Consider the following 14,510-nt stretch of genomic DNA (forward strand, 5'->3'; position numbering starts at 1 on the left):
TGCATTTTTTATCTATTTAAATTTTAAAGCTTGTATTGTTTGTACCCTTTTGTTTGTGTATTTGATTTTTTTGAATGACTAAATGTATTATCTCACATTTTAATAAATAATTGATTCATTTTGGAATACGTAATTATCCCTTCAACTAATGTTATTTTCTAAAATTTGGACTATTAATATTTTGACCATAATATGTTCTTATAACACGGTGAATACCTTTTGTATTGTCTAGTATTTGAATGTTTAAATATAAGATACTAAGAGTGTATGTTTTTATGTACCAGTGTCTTTTCGTTATTAATGTGGTAGTTATTACTTATTATCCACTCTTGAATGAAAGAGAATGATATATGAATGATGGTGTACTCAACATTTAAAACACTTTACACCAACAACATATATTAAATTCTTATTTAAGACAGATTTTGTGAATAAAAAAAGTAAGACAGATTTTGTGAATAAAAAAAGGAAAACGTCATGGAAGCAATTATTGGACTAGTAAGGGCTCCACCACGATTAGGGGTCTGTGTTAATATGGTCACGTCACTTGTACAAGGGCCCCAATATGAAAGGGAATATTTGAAATGAGTAAGACCAAAATAAGACTAGCATGTTAAATTATTTGAGGTTAATAAGAGTATATTCATGATTGAGTTTTTTAAGCAAGATGTTGGATTCTAGAATTTCTAGTCATATATTAATTTGTTTTTGTTAAACTTACTCAGGCTAGACAGAAATTAGTTTCTAAACTGTGGTAGGAAGAATATCCTTCATATATACAATAAATGCTTTATAAGAGAGTACTTTTTTTGGTACTAGCTTTGTATCCTTTTATCATATGAGTAAAGAAATAATCTTTTTTGGAATGTATGATTGTCTATCTTAACAAATGTTGCTTATATGAATTAAACTTTTAACCTTTCGATTATCATACGAATCTAGCAGAGTCTTACATCACTATACTAATATTTTTTTGTTTTTTATCATAAAGTATAGATATATAAGAAAATAAAAAAGGTTATAGTATTCTCTCATAAATTTGATTGTGAATATTCACATCCCATATTGCATAATTTATTCCATTGACTTAACTCCATAATTTAAAATTATTTAAAAATTATTAATTATACATTTACTTCTTTAATTAAATATTGTTAATATAGATATTTCAAATAAATATATCCAAACTCATCATAAAAGTTTTCTAGAGAAGGAATCCATCCCCTATCAGACCATTTAATTTTAGTTATTTCCTAGACGTATAATTTGCTTATAAGTTTTAACCACATCAAATAACATATATTAAGTAGTGTTAATATTATATTAGTCACACTCCTAAGTCTCAATCAGATAAAAATGAAATATTTCCTTCTATAGATCCAATTTTATTTCACTTCCTAATTAATGACCAATATTTTCCCACCTTCCAAAATAGGCAGATCCTATATGTGAAATATTTCTTATCACCCCTTTATCCAACCTTCTAAAATATAGATTATTATTATTATAGAAAAAGTTATTTAGACTGAATGAAGTTAATTAGTAGAGTTATAAAATATGAAAGGAAGATTAATCCCCTACAAATATATAGTAGAAAAACACCTAAGTTGTAGAACTTGGCCCAATTTTCCTTTTCTATTTGGAAATGTTATGGATAAGATAAATATAGTTAATAACTAATAATATGATTAAAATTAAGAAAGAAGATATGATATAAAAAATGATATTTTGGAAAAGTTGTCACTACTCGAATTTTATAGCTAGGTGGGAAATGAATTATTAGATTGAAAGGGTGTGCAACTTTTGGGGAGCAAACAGGTACGGCCTCATAAACCCCACACACATAAATAAATAGTTAATATGTATCCAATAAATATAAAATACTTCGAAGATGCACAAATCTCTTCCACTCAAACTTCCCCACTAATGATTGTTGAGGGTCATGATTGGAATCGAATCCATCCATATAGATAGCTAAAAGAAAAAAACAGATTAGAAAAGTTGAAAAGATCAGAAATAATTAAAATATAAATACAAATTTTCTACCGTGTATGAGTACATTACATATCCATTTATGTGTTGAAATTTAAAGCTAAACAGGTTTTTTTTTATTGAAAAACAAGCATTTTCCAGAAAATCTTATTTGTTTGAGTTAGGCAAAGTTACAAAAGTACCATCTTAACTCATCTGATTCAACTAAAATAATGATATTAATATCAAACTGATACACTTTTTCTCTTATTTTTCCTCACAAATATATACTAATAATGTATGCAAGAGTATATCTTTTATCCTGTAAAATATACTACTATATATGCTATTTGATGAGACTGATAAAAAATATTATTAAATTGAGTGTAATATATATGCATTGATAATATAAAGATTTATACACCGTCAATACATTCTCCACCATTCATTTATAATAATTTTATTTAAAAATTAATAATAATTAAAATTCAATAATGAATGATACAATCATAGTATAAAAAATTCTTATACTATAATATATACATTTTTCTCTATTAAAATTTTAATATAAATATATTTTTTCTATCTAAATATCCTACTATAAACAGAATATGTGCCCCTATGTCCTGGATACATAAAACTTACTTATATTTTATGTCTCATTGTGCCCCAGCTCAATAAAATGTTGTCATATATTTAAAAAAAAATATATAAATTAATATTTTATACTATTTATGGTAGGATATGATTAACTTGAGATATGTGGGAAATGAAGTTTTGGGACAAATTATCATGGTGGGATACTTATGTATTAATGCTCCTTTTCTTGAAAAAATCCATAAGTACATTCAGTGCTCTTTCACCATTATCTTCACTATTTCTTTTCCACAACACACATCATAATTCTGCAGTCTGCACTATACAACAAACTTGAGAGGCTAAGCAGGAAGAAGAAAAAGAAGAGGATATCACTTCCTCTGATTATCGTCATAGATGATTGCCTCACAATTTACATGTTATAGAGCATGAAAACCTTCAACCTCCCCTGTTTTGGCTCCATTTCCGTAACCCCAACACCATCGCTGATTGGTTAGTTTTCTCTCCAAAAATTGTATCTTTTCACAACCTCTTTTAATTGGTTTATTTTTGTTTTCCACACTGATTGTGCATCAGCTGAGAATTCTGTGTTTTATGTTTTTCAAAGCCGAGTCTGTTGTCGTTTTGCATAAGGCTTCGGATTTTTTAGCTGTTAATGATTCTCTTTTATGCATCACTTGAAAACTTGCTATAAATTTGGTTTTGACTTTTGAGGAGGTAGCAGTTATAAATTTTTTATTTAGTGCTCAGAGTTTAAAAATCTAAACTACCATTGTATTTGACGGGTTATATTTAATATTCTCATCCTCATGTGGTAAGTTTCATAATTCTTTGAGTTAGGAGAGTAGATCAAATGTATGTTAGTTCAATTCGTAGAAAAAGAGGGAGCCCAAGAAAAAAAACTGTAGACAAAACGATTAAGAAAGATTTAAAAATCAATATTTTGTCAGTGAACATGCTTTATGATAGGATAGAATATTATGATGTTGCTTGATCTATGTAGTCGACCTCACCTAATAAAATTAAAGCTTGATTGTTATTGTATTTATTTTTCCAATCTGTGATATTTATATTGTCTGTATGAAATGATACATCTACCCTCCTCAGAATCCGGAGCATTGCCGCCCTTTACATGAAATGATACCCCTTTGCTAGTTAATTTTATTTTATTGAGATGAATTTTACTTTGAGCAACCATTTTTCTTTTGCTGGATAAGTCTATGCTTAATACTGCATAAGATATACCGTCTTAAATTTTTTCTCCATCTGTGCTGATTTTTTTAATTGCAAAGTCTTCTTAGTTTGAGCATAACAGGAAGTGGTGTTTTGATTTGATTTGGTTAATTATATGTCTTCATTTATTCTAGTTTTCTAAGCTAGCAAGCCACATTTAGTGTGATGCAGGAGAGCTGACGAAGGCAGATGAATCGGAGGACTCCATTGGATTTAAGAATTCATCACTCTGGATCAACTCAATCAGAGGAGTCGGCCCTGGACCTGGAAAGGAACTGCTATGGTCATCCTTCATCCAGTCCTTTGCCCTTGCCGCCTTTTGCAGCAGGTGCACAACATTCTGAAAGCAACACTGCCTACTTTTCTTGGCCTACGTTGAGTCGCTGGAATGACGCAGCAGAAGATAGGGCCAACTATTTCGGAAACCTTCAAAAGGGAGTTCTACCTGAAACTTTGGGTCAATTGCCTACAGGACAGCGAGCTACTACCTTGCTTGAATTGATGACTATCAGGGCATTTCATAGCAAGATCTTACGCCAATTTAGTCTTGGCACTGCAATTGGGTTTCGGATTAGAGGAGGTGTTTTGACTGATATTCCGGCTATTCTTGTCTTTGTTGCCCATAAAGTTCACCGACAATGGCTCAACCATGTTCACTGCCTACCTGCTGCCCTTGAGGTGGGGAATTTTAGTTCTTCTGGCTATATTGCAGGTTTCAATGGGACTTTAGTAGATCTTCTCACACTTCTCTATTAATTTGTTGATTAATTACTTTTGCTGTTTTTTTAAGCTTATCTTTGTATTTAGTATTTACATGTAGATAAAGGTAATATATTGCCTTCAGGATTTGGTTTATAAATTGGGGCAAAACTATTGAATTGTGAACATGGGAAATAAAAAAACTGACTTTCTAAAACTTTTTACAGTTCTTACGAATTATTCAGGACCGTGTTTAGTCGTAAATGAACCTATGATTTACAGGTACTGATTTTATTTACTAAATCTTGCACTTAGAATTTTGGGAACATCCCTCCACAAGCTGATAAGTCAGTGAACTGTGAATTTCAGTTATAAGTCTTTGACCTAAATTTGTCTTTTAATGATAGAATGATTATGAAATTGGTAGGATGACAAAGTGCGCTTCACCCATTTCCAAAAATCTTATAGCAATGGTCAATTTGTTCCTCTAACTTATTGTAATACATGTTAATGTAAATCTTAGTTGCATTAACATAAGATTTTTCTATGTTTTTTATCTCTCAAATGCTGATAGAATGTAGTCTATCAAACTACACCTTATGATTTTTTTGGCTTTTGATAAGTTAGTTGGGCAGGTTTTATGGATTAGTATGAAAAAAACAGATGCATTATAGCGAACACATAACTACTTATGAAAGGTTCATTTTTCTTAAAATTACTTTCCTCAAGCAAAAATGGAGCTATATCAGTATTCTTTAAGATCCAAAGGTTGTTATTATCTTTAATGAAGCTTTTCTATTCAATGAAGTTGAAGTCATTTATCTATCAACAAATAGTTGAGGTCATTTCTTAATTTTGTTAAACAGGGCCCGGGAGGTGTTTGGTGTGATGTGGATGTTTTGGAGTTCTCCTATTATGGTGCACCTGCACAAACTCCGAAAGAACAATTATACACAGAGCTTGCTGATGGCTTAAGAGGAAGTGATTCATCTATTGGCTCTGGTTCTCAGGTACTTTTGCTTTGAACAATCAATTTCTCACGTGTGTTATATTTTCTGTATGCTAAATGCAAAGTCAAAAGGAAAATAGCAGGTTCTCAATTTGATAGGAAAGATATATCACCTCGTTACTATAGTCTTGATTATCATTTTATTTTTATGGAGTAGAATGAAGTTAAATATTTGATATTATAGTGTTTCCTCCTTTCTTGCTGGAAAACAAGGCTTTATAAGAAATTTGGTCTTGCATGGGGGATTAATATAATTGGATAACTATTTGCCACTTTGCTGAAATTTGATGTTCCCTTTTGTTAGTACCTGCAACTGGGGAGCTCCAACCACCGGTTGGCGGTTGTGGATCCTAAAAGTGGTATCAGAGCCGACAATTTGGCTAGATATGGTGGATCTGTGGGGGAGTGACTGGTAGGTGTGTGATACACACACTTGAGGGAGGGGGAGATTGTTGGGTATTCAAGTGTGAGTTTAAGTCCCACATTGGATGGTTTGGGATGCGTGAAGGAGCTTATAAGTGTCAAGACCCATTGTACAATTGTTGTAGATTTTGGTTCAAGATGTGGCCACACTTATTGCGGGTCCTGACTCAGGGTACAAGCCTGACATTAAATTATTTTCTAATATGTATCATAGCTCGTATATCTACCCTCTCCAAACCCTACTAGGTCGAAGCCTCGTGTGTCGCACCACATTTTTTATAGCTTTTTTTTATTATGGTGTAATCATAGTTGTAAACACATAATTATTTGGTAGCATTTGGTAGATGCATTAAAAGGGGACAGAACATAAAATATCGATTCTATTATATGTTTTCTATTTTATAAATAGAACTGAACAAGACATTGTTAAAAAGTGGGGCATTTTTGTTTGATAAAAAAGGGTGGCGTCAAAGAGAATAGAACAGAACCACTTTATTAATGTTCTATACTTCTATTCCTTTCTGTTCCATTTTATTTCACTGGCATGCCAAATGCTACCTTTGTCTCTTTTGGGCCTTAATGGATAGTTATGCTACATTGTTGGCGAGCTGATTCTTTCTCTTTCTAGATAGTATATAAACTCATTTTCATATGTTACTTTATGGATAAGATTGTTTTACATACCTTCTTTGATAAGAAGGGTTCTTACCCTTTCATACATTGTTTTGAGAGCTCTTTACCTTGACACTAGATTTAATTCTGGCATCTGTCTGATATCCTGGTAATTTTACTAGATAGTATATTATTTCTTCTCCTTGAAGGTTGCAAGCCAAGAGACCTATGGAACCTTGGGTGCTGTTGTTAAAAGCCGAACAGGAAATAAAGAAGTTGGGTTTCTAACAAATCGACATGTAGCTGTTGATTTGGATTATCCGAACCAGAAAATGTTTCATCCATTACCACCCAGCCTTGGACCTGGTGTATATTTTGGTGCAGTTGAGAGAGCAACATCTTTTATTACTGATGATCTTTGGTATGGGATTTTTGCAGGAATAAACCCAGGTAACATAGTTTCAACTTGCAGATGGTCTTGAAAATTTTACCTATGGTGGTCAATAGGCAGAAGTCTTGTAAAGAGCTATTTGTCAGTCTTATATTTTGGTCTCTAACTTCACATCTTTAATGTCAAATATGCAAAATTATAGCTATTTATTTATGCTGCTGTTCTCTAGGAATTAATCAAGTGGAGTTTCTTTAGAAAAATGTTTTGACAAAGAACAAAAGTAGAATCATCTGGATATAGACAGCCGCCTCTTGGTTTAATCTTGTTTAGTGGGTTTCCCAAAGGCTCAGTATTCAAACCTTGGAACGCAAAGTCTCAGGCCAGGGGTTTAATGAGTATGGCATAACAGTTGAGTTAAAGATCTTTCTTTTTAGAGCATTATTTTGGGAGGTGGAATCCTGTTGTTATTGAGGACAAATATAGTGTTGGAGTTTTTTGTAAAAAAATTCCGCCAAAAAAAGTAATTGTCCCAAAAGCTAAAGCTCTTAGATGAGGGGACATGATTAGTTTTATATATCTAACATGCAACCTCACGGGAGACCCCTTTGGGCTCAAGGTGTGGACAAATGCACAGGTCCCCCTATGTGTGCGAAAATTCAGTTTTGTATTAAAAGAATAGAAGCGGAAGAATAGATCACTTACGAAGTTATGATAGAAGCTCTGGTATGACATCAAGAATAAACTATCCCTAAAGCTTAAGGTGAATGCACATAATGATTTTATATATCTAGCAATTTCATTGAGGGGGTATTACATTTTATAGCTCTCAACATGAAAAAATTTGTGCTGAATAGTCCAAATTCTTACCCCGCTTGATAAAGTTATCTAGGTTATGCTTTTGATAAAGTGAACCCTATGATGTGATGCTGAATATTTGTTGCATCTCAATATCACCTACTTTGTCCAATTCTTTCACTCTTCTCTTATACTTGGAGGTGTTCTGCTCTGCTAGTGATTTAAGTTCTTACAACGAGAAAGTAGAGTATATTTAATATATGTAAGCGTGCCTTTGAAAAACGACACATCAAACTTGTTGGTTATTGTTCTTTAGTCTGGTCGGACAGATGACATAGCAAAAGAGATTCTGGGCTGAACCAAGTTGGAACCGACCTTGGGATATCTGAGGTAGGTTGAACCAATTTAAGGGTCGGCCTTAAAGTGTGTAAATTGTGTTGAACCGGGCTGAGAATGGGGCTTGAACCACCTTGGGTAGGTACCAAATAGACTTTGAGGCTCAAGTTAGTATTATAGAGGATATGAGATAGCTAAAGAGAGAGTAGAGAGGTGATACTGATTGAGATGGGCTTACCTTGTGCTGAAGGAAAGTCCAGTGGTATCATGATTGATGTCATGCCCACGTCCTATCAACCAGTCACATGGCAGGTCTAGCTCTGGGCCTATGGTGGCTCCTAGGTAACCCCTAAGGGAGTCTTCAGTCGTAAGTTACCTTGTCGTCCGGATGTGTAGACCTTGTTGGCTATCATGGGTTGGTCCGGATCTTGGGCCATGGTACAGGCCTTACGGGTCTTGGTCCTATTGTGTTGGCTGACCTGTTGACCTGTTGGGCCGTCCGTGGCCGGTCCAATATGTTTTGGACCTATGGGTAGGAATAATAATGATTTTGCCTTAGAATTTTTCTGTTGGCCCTGCACATTCACATTACAATTTTGTTATCCTGCAGAAACATTTGTGCGAGCTGATGGGGCTTTCATCCCATTTGCAGAAGATTTTAATATGAACAGTGTAACTACATCTGTAAAAGGTGTGGGTGAGATTGGTGATGTCAACATCATAGACTTGCAGTCTTCAATCAACAGTCTCATCGGAAGACAAGTGATTAAAGTTGGAAGAAGTTCTGGTTTGACTACAGGGACAATAATGGCCTATGCCCTAGAGTACAACGACGAGAAAGGGATTTGTTTTCTCACGGATTTTCTTGTTGTTGGTGAGAACCAGCAGACATTTGACCTTGAAGGTGACAGTGGGAGTCTCATTCTCTTGACTGGTCGCAACAGGGAGAAGCCACGGCCTGTTGGCATTATCTGGGGTGGGACAGCTAATAGAGGTCGTTTGAAACTAAAAGTTGGCCAACCCCCAGAAAATTGGACGAGTGGAGTTGACCTTGGCCGACTTCTTGATCTCCTTGAACTTGATCTCATAACATCAAATGAAGCCCTCCAAGGTTTGTTATAGAACATTCAGTTGTTAGTTAATCAATTCCCTTAATTAGTAGAATCATCTGTAAAAGACTTCATCATTCCGTGCTTTACTCTTTCACACATAATGCTGAGGGGCCTGGGAATCCAGCAGGTTTCAAATGTTACTGATGTATGAACTAAAATCGGTCAGAATTGGCTGAAGTCTCGGGTGCTAGGGGGGAATGTTAACTATTTCAAATATTAAAATCGGTCAGCATATATTTCAAATGTTGAATTCCTATTCGTGATATTTTCAGTTTCTCACCCACAACTTTATTCTGCTGATAAGAGATTAATAACTCAATTAAGGCCTATGTGTTTCAATTCTGTCTATGCTTGATTGAGAAATTCTTTTGAAAAACCTCTGGATAAGAAAATCTAGCCAACAATCTTCGGAGTTAGACTGGTGAGATAGTTTGTCTGATTTCAGAAAAGGGTTCTTCCCAACAATATGTGCCCTGGACTTTGAACTATGATGCTGTATATTTCTATTCACTGCCCATATTTTAAATTTTTGTGAAGGTATGTGTGTGTTTACCACTAGATGCTATGTATTGCATAAATTTGTTGAGGCTTTTGTTAGCTTTTGGAGACTGAGGTATAATTATGAATTCTTTTGCTACAAGCCTATAAAATAATATTTGTTGAGAAAGAGACAAGATAGTTTGTAAGGCAGGGATCCCCCTTGGCTGCCAAAACCATTTTCAGATAGGGGATGGTATGAGTGACTATATCGTAGTTTTTGATGACTTATTTCTTTGCTTAACATTTACAGCTGACTTTCCCTTTCTACGGTTATTTCATAGCTGCGGTGCAAGAGCAAAGGAGTGGTTCAGCTGCTCGAATTGATTCTACAGTGGGAGAATCCTCTCCCATTATACCAATAACAGAAAAGCTTGAAGCGAGCTTTGAGCCTTTTTGCTTAAATGTCGAGAAAGCACCAGTTGAAGATGAACCCTCCGAAAGAGTCAACCCATCATTAAGGCCTTATCAATTTCATATAACAAATGAGTTTGAACCAGCTCCAAATGTAGAATACCAGTTCATTCCAACTTATGCAGATAAGTCTCCAGCACATCAAACCTATCCAAAAGAAGACATAGAATTTAGAAGTGTTTCTGAACTTAAGAACGGCCCTGATGAAGATAATTTTGTTTCCTTGCATTTAGGAGAGCCTGAAGCAAAGAGAAGAAGACACTCAAATTCTTCTTTTAGCATCAAAGAGTTAAAGTAACAAGTTGAAGTAAAATGCAGTATATATATATATAGACTCCATGAAAAGACAGTATCATTTGTATTGCTGTTCTCTGTGCTTTAGGTAAAGGCCTTTAGCTTGTGGTGCTTAGCATGGGAGATGCTTCCAAAGTATAGGATAAACAAGGTTCACTTCTTCTGGATAAAATTCTTATTATCTTTTTTCTTCTTTCATGTTTTGGTAAAGTCATATTAGTCACTCGTGGGTTATATAATATTTCATAGGTGACATTTTTAAGAAACTTTGATGTATACCACATTGTAGACTTGTATCATAAAGCATTCCTGAAAGAGGAGCCGCTATTGTAAGTGAAAAGAATGTTAAATATATACTTGTCAAGCTGCTTCAACTTCAGTGTATTCAATATCCATATCCTTCTATACTTTAGCATCAGTTTATTCAATGTTTATGTTTATCCTTCTACACATGATGATTTTACATGAAGGGCAATTACTAGTCTTGTGTGGTATTCCTCTATTAATCTGTGTAGACTGAAGTGATGGTTTACCCCAACTTACACTAGATAAATCTAACAGTATAAGTTAATGTGAGTAAATTATGTAAGGCAAAATGGACGATTTATCAAATAAAGATTCTTCAAGCAAATTAAATTAAGTTTAAAATTTATGCATTGTTAGTGTAAAGTTTTTTACACTCTCGACACATCATTAATCATTGATTTGTATTACTTTTATTTGATAGTCAATAACAACTAACATATAAATGATAGAGATTTGCTGACAATGTCAAAAATACGTAAGTATATACATATTAAATCCAATTCAATTTGGAAACAGAACAAAAACTTAGTGAAATATATTACAACTTTTATTTTTATTGAAAAAAGTGAATCCGGTGGCTACTTTAAAGATTGCAGGTCAATTATTATTGTTACAAGTGTTTATAGCATTATTCTCATGTATATGTCTGAAATTAACATAAACTAAACTAAAAATATATGTACTTGTAAAGTGGAAGTAAATAAGTTCATAGCTCAATTAACCAAATATGGTCATAAGTTAGCAACGTTAAATGCACTATAAGGTAAACAATAAACAGATCCTGTCATGGTAGGGCAACACAGTCCCACCCAAATCCAATAACACAACTTTGAAGAGTCCTTAATTACGGAACTCAATAAGGACACTTAGATTTGATAAAGGCAATTGTACAAAACTATCAATTTAAGAAAAATAGATTTTATATTATTCATGGTAGTGCATGAATGAGTGAGCAACTGTAAACAAATAATCACAAGTTCGACTAGGACCAAGAAGCGAAACATATGTGGTATTCATTGCATTTCATTCGTTAACTTTTAAAGACTAAGCCTAAACCTACCAAAAAATATAAACTTTCTATGTCAGGTTGTGGCATAATTAAATATACAAGAAGATTTTACTTTTTAAATTTTTTGAAAAGCATCTTTAATGTAATGTACCTATTTAGAGAAGAAAGAAAATAGGGAGAATTTCTCCCATTTGGTTAGAGGGGAGAAAGAAGGAAGAGAGGAAAAAATTGGGTTGACTGGCAAAATTTTTTTCTCTCCACTTAAGGTAGAAGAAGTAAGAAGAGAAAAAGAAATTTTACCTGCACAGAATCTGTTCTCCCAACTTGTATCTCAAGCTATATCCCAACTTGTATCTCAAGCTATATCCCAACTCATAACAATTAAAAATGTTAATTAAAATTATAATTAATTTTATAATTTAAAAAATATTTATTTTTAATTAATAATAAAACAATATTTTTCTATTTTTTTTAAAGATATTTTTTTTTGTAATTTGAATCACAACATTATTACCATCTTCTCATTTTTTATCCGACCAAACAAAAAAAAAGAAAAAAATATTTTTTCTATTCATTTTCTCTTCTTATTTTTTCCTCCACGACTACCCAGAAAGAAGAAATTCAGTTTATCTAACAGTAAGACAATATTGATGGGACTTTGGTTGGTTTATTAAGTTAGAAAATGGAAAAGAAGAAAATAAAAGATCAAACAAGGTTGAATATGAGTTCAAGTTATATTTTTTCGGTATTAACTATTAAGTATTAACCTAAAGGTTATATTTCACTAATGCAATGTCTACAAACCAGAATTTTCAATGAAGACAGACATGCATAAATTAAACCTCAAAATGTTTAGACCAGAACCTATTTTTCCAACTATCTTCTTTGTCTAGCTAATAATAAGTTAGCAGCTTTTGTCATGGAAATAGCTAAAATAGCAAAGCATGAATAAGAGAAGTCAGAGTTTCAGTAATGACAAGTTCAACAGAAAGGTTGTTGTTGAAAACAAGACAACCTAAGATCTTCAACAAGTAAAATATAATCAAACTGAGATCATACACTAAACATTAGATTAAAAAAGGTACTCGGTAGTTTGCTTGTAAGGATATTTTTGAGTAATTAAGTTGCAAAGTTGCATTTCTTTGGATTACCTTATTTTATTTTTATTAAAGTTTATGAAAATTGGAACAGTTGGACACCTTGTTTTTCCTGCATTTTGAAGACAAAGCCAATAACATTTTCAAGAGAAAATTGATTTCTCTTTTAGCTTTAAGGAAACATTTTCGAAAATGTGAAGTGCACGAACATAAAGCAGTACATGTTAATTTGAAGAGGGAAAAAAGGTTAGTTAAGCAACTTTGAACAATGGCTACCTAAGCATGTTGGGGCTTTGTACAAGTGAACGTGGTGAATTAGCTTTAAGAAACTACATGCCTCAACGTGTAGTGCTATATGTGGGTGCTCTTCTTTCACATAAATATATCTTCAATGGAGAATAAGAGCAAATAAAGATGATTATCCCTTTGACATGTGAATAATAAGATTATTTTTGAGAATTTATATTTCCACATGATGAAACGATGAAACTTATCTATCTTTTTGTATTCTTGAATATCCTTTGTGCTCATTTTAATAATTTCAACTTATTGAGTGCGTTTAAATCGACCCATTTTATTAGCTTAACTTTAGATAATCTTAAAAAGATTTTAAAACCTAGAATCAAGTTCAATATTCTTTAGCCATAATCCAAAAATTCATCAAACTACACAATTTTGGATGTTGATTTTCAAATAAAAGTTTAGCAATGATATTTTTATACTTTTTCCTTATACTTCCCTTTACACATCATTTTTCTTTGTATCTCTCTTCCTTCTCTATTACACCATTCATTTATCATTTTCTATGTTTCTGTTTCCTATACCACCTAAAGTAGTATGGGTTTAACATTTTCCATAAATATTTCATCATCATTTCAAAGTACACAACTTAATTTAAACTGATTCCAGCTTGATGAGAGTTTAAATTGTGAAGTGGAACAGCATGAGTCATACATAGAAATACAAAATGGAGACACTAAATCAACTTGAAACATAATCAAGTTTAACATAAGTGATAAAATAGAGTACGAGTAAATTAACTAAAACTTAACAAGATTTATTTTAATTACACTTACCTATCATACTTAAAATATTACACTAAACCCTCAAGCTTTTTTTCTTGAAAAGAAAATTTGTATTAAACAGAATACAAGAGGTGTCTGCTCAATATAAAATCAAGAAATGATCTTTTATAAGCTAAGTCAATACAATATATAGAGTCCATAACTAGTTTGCAAAAGTCAAAGAGTGTAAAATTATAAAAGAAAATAACCAAATCCAAAATTTAGTCTAAATCATATTCATTAACTCAATGTGCAACTCACTTGATTATCCAAAAAGAATAGCTTCATTCCTCATAGTACATATTGACCCTCAAGTATAATTACACTCACTTACTTGTAAGGTACCTAATATAATGTATGTATACGATGTACCCTAAAGATTACATAGTTAGCACTATGATGATCCCTTAAACTGCAACAACACATTGTTTTATACATTCCACGGGCTTTAACACCTGGTCTGAAAAGGAAATGCTTGTTCCTAAGAACTTGGCTTTCAAAACAGAATAGATCCACAGAATGATGTTGTGCAAAATTTCCTCCATGTCAAAAGAGACTCCTCTTTCAAACAAATGTTATTTCTATACAACCATATCTCCCACAAATATATC

At 32.8% G+C, this 14,510-nt stretch overlaps 1 protein-coding gene across 5 annotated transcripts; it reads left to right on the forward strand.

Annotated features, from left to right (window-relative positions):
* On the forward strand, nucleotides 2,784-10,841 carry LOC109349500. Of its 5 annotated transcripts, none has more exons than XM_019590321.1 (6): nucleotides 2,784-3,109; nucleotides 3,963-4,479; nucleotides 5,367-5,510; nucleotides 6,754-6,994; nucleotides 8,677-9,177; nucleotides 10,000-10,841. In XM_019590321.1, the coding sequence occupies exons 2-6, from the start codon at nucleotides 3,991-3,993 to the stop codon at nucleotides 10,425-10,427; spliced, it is 1,803 nt and encodes a 600-aa protein (XP_019445866.1). In that variant the 5' UTR covers nucleotides 2,784-3,109; nucleotides 3,963-3,990; the 3' UTR covers nucleotides 10,428-10,841. The 5 variants fall into 5 exon arrangements, with proteins under 5 accessions (XP_019445866.1, XP_019445864.1, XP_019445865.1 ...); XM_019590319.1 differs by having other exon boundaries at nucleotides 2,784-3,082; XM_019590320.1 differs by having other exon boundaries at nucleotides 2,784-3,060.

The sequence above is a fragment of the Lupinus angustifolius genome, chromosome LG06, assembly GCF_001865875.1.
Source record: "Lupinus angustifolius cultivar Tanjil chromosome LG06, LupAngTanjil_v1.0, whole genome shotgun sequence".
Classification (NCBI taxonomy): domain Eukaryota; kingdom Viridiplantae; phylum Streptophyta; class Magnoliopsida; order Fabales; family Fabaceae; genus Lupinus; species Lupinus angustifolius.

Coding starts and splice junctions, on each gene's coding strand:
- LOC109349500 (XM_019590321.1), top strand. CDS start 3,991: ATGAATCGGAGGACTCCATTGGATTTAAGAATTCATCACTCTGGATCA. Junction 5,511..6,753: donor CTATTGGCTCTGGTTCTCAG/GTACTTTTGCTT, acceptor TTCTCCTTGAAG/GTTGCAAGCCAAGAGACCTA. Junction 9,178..9,999: donor ATCAAATGAAGCCCTCCAAG/GTTTGTTATAGA, acceptor GTTATTTCATAG/CTGCGGTGCAAGAGCAAAGG.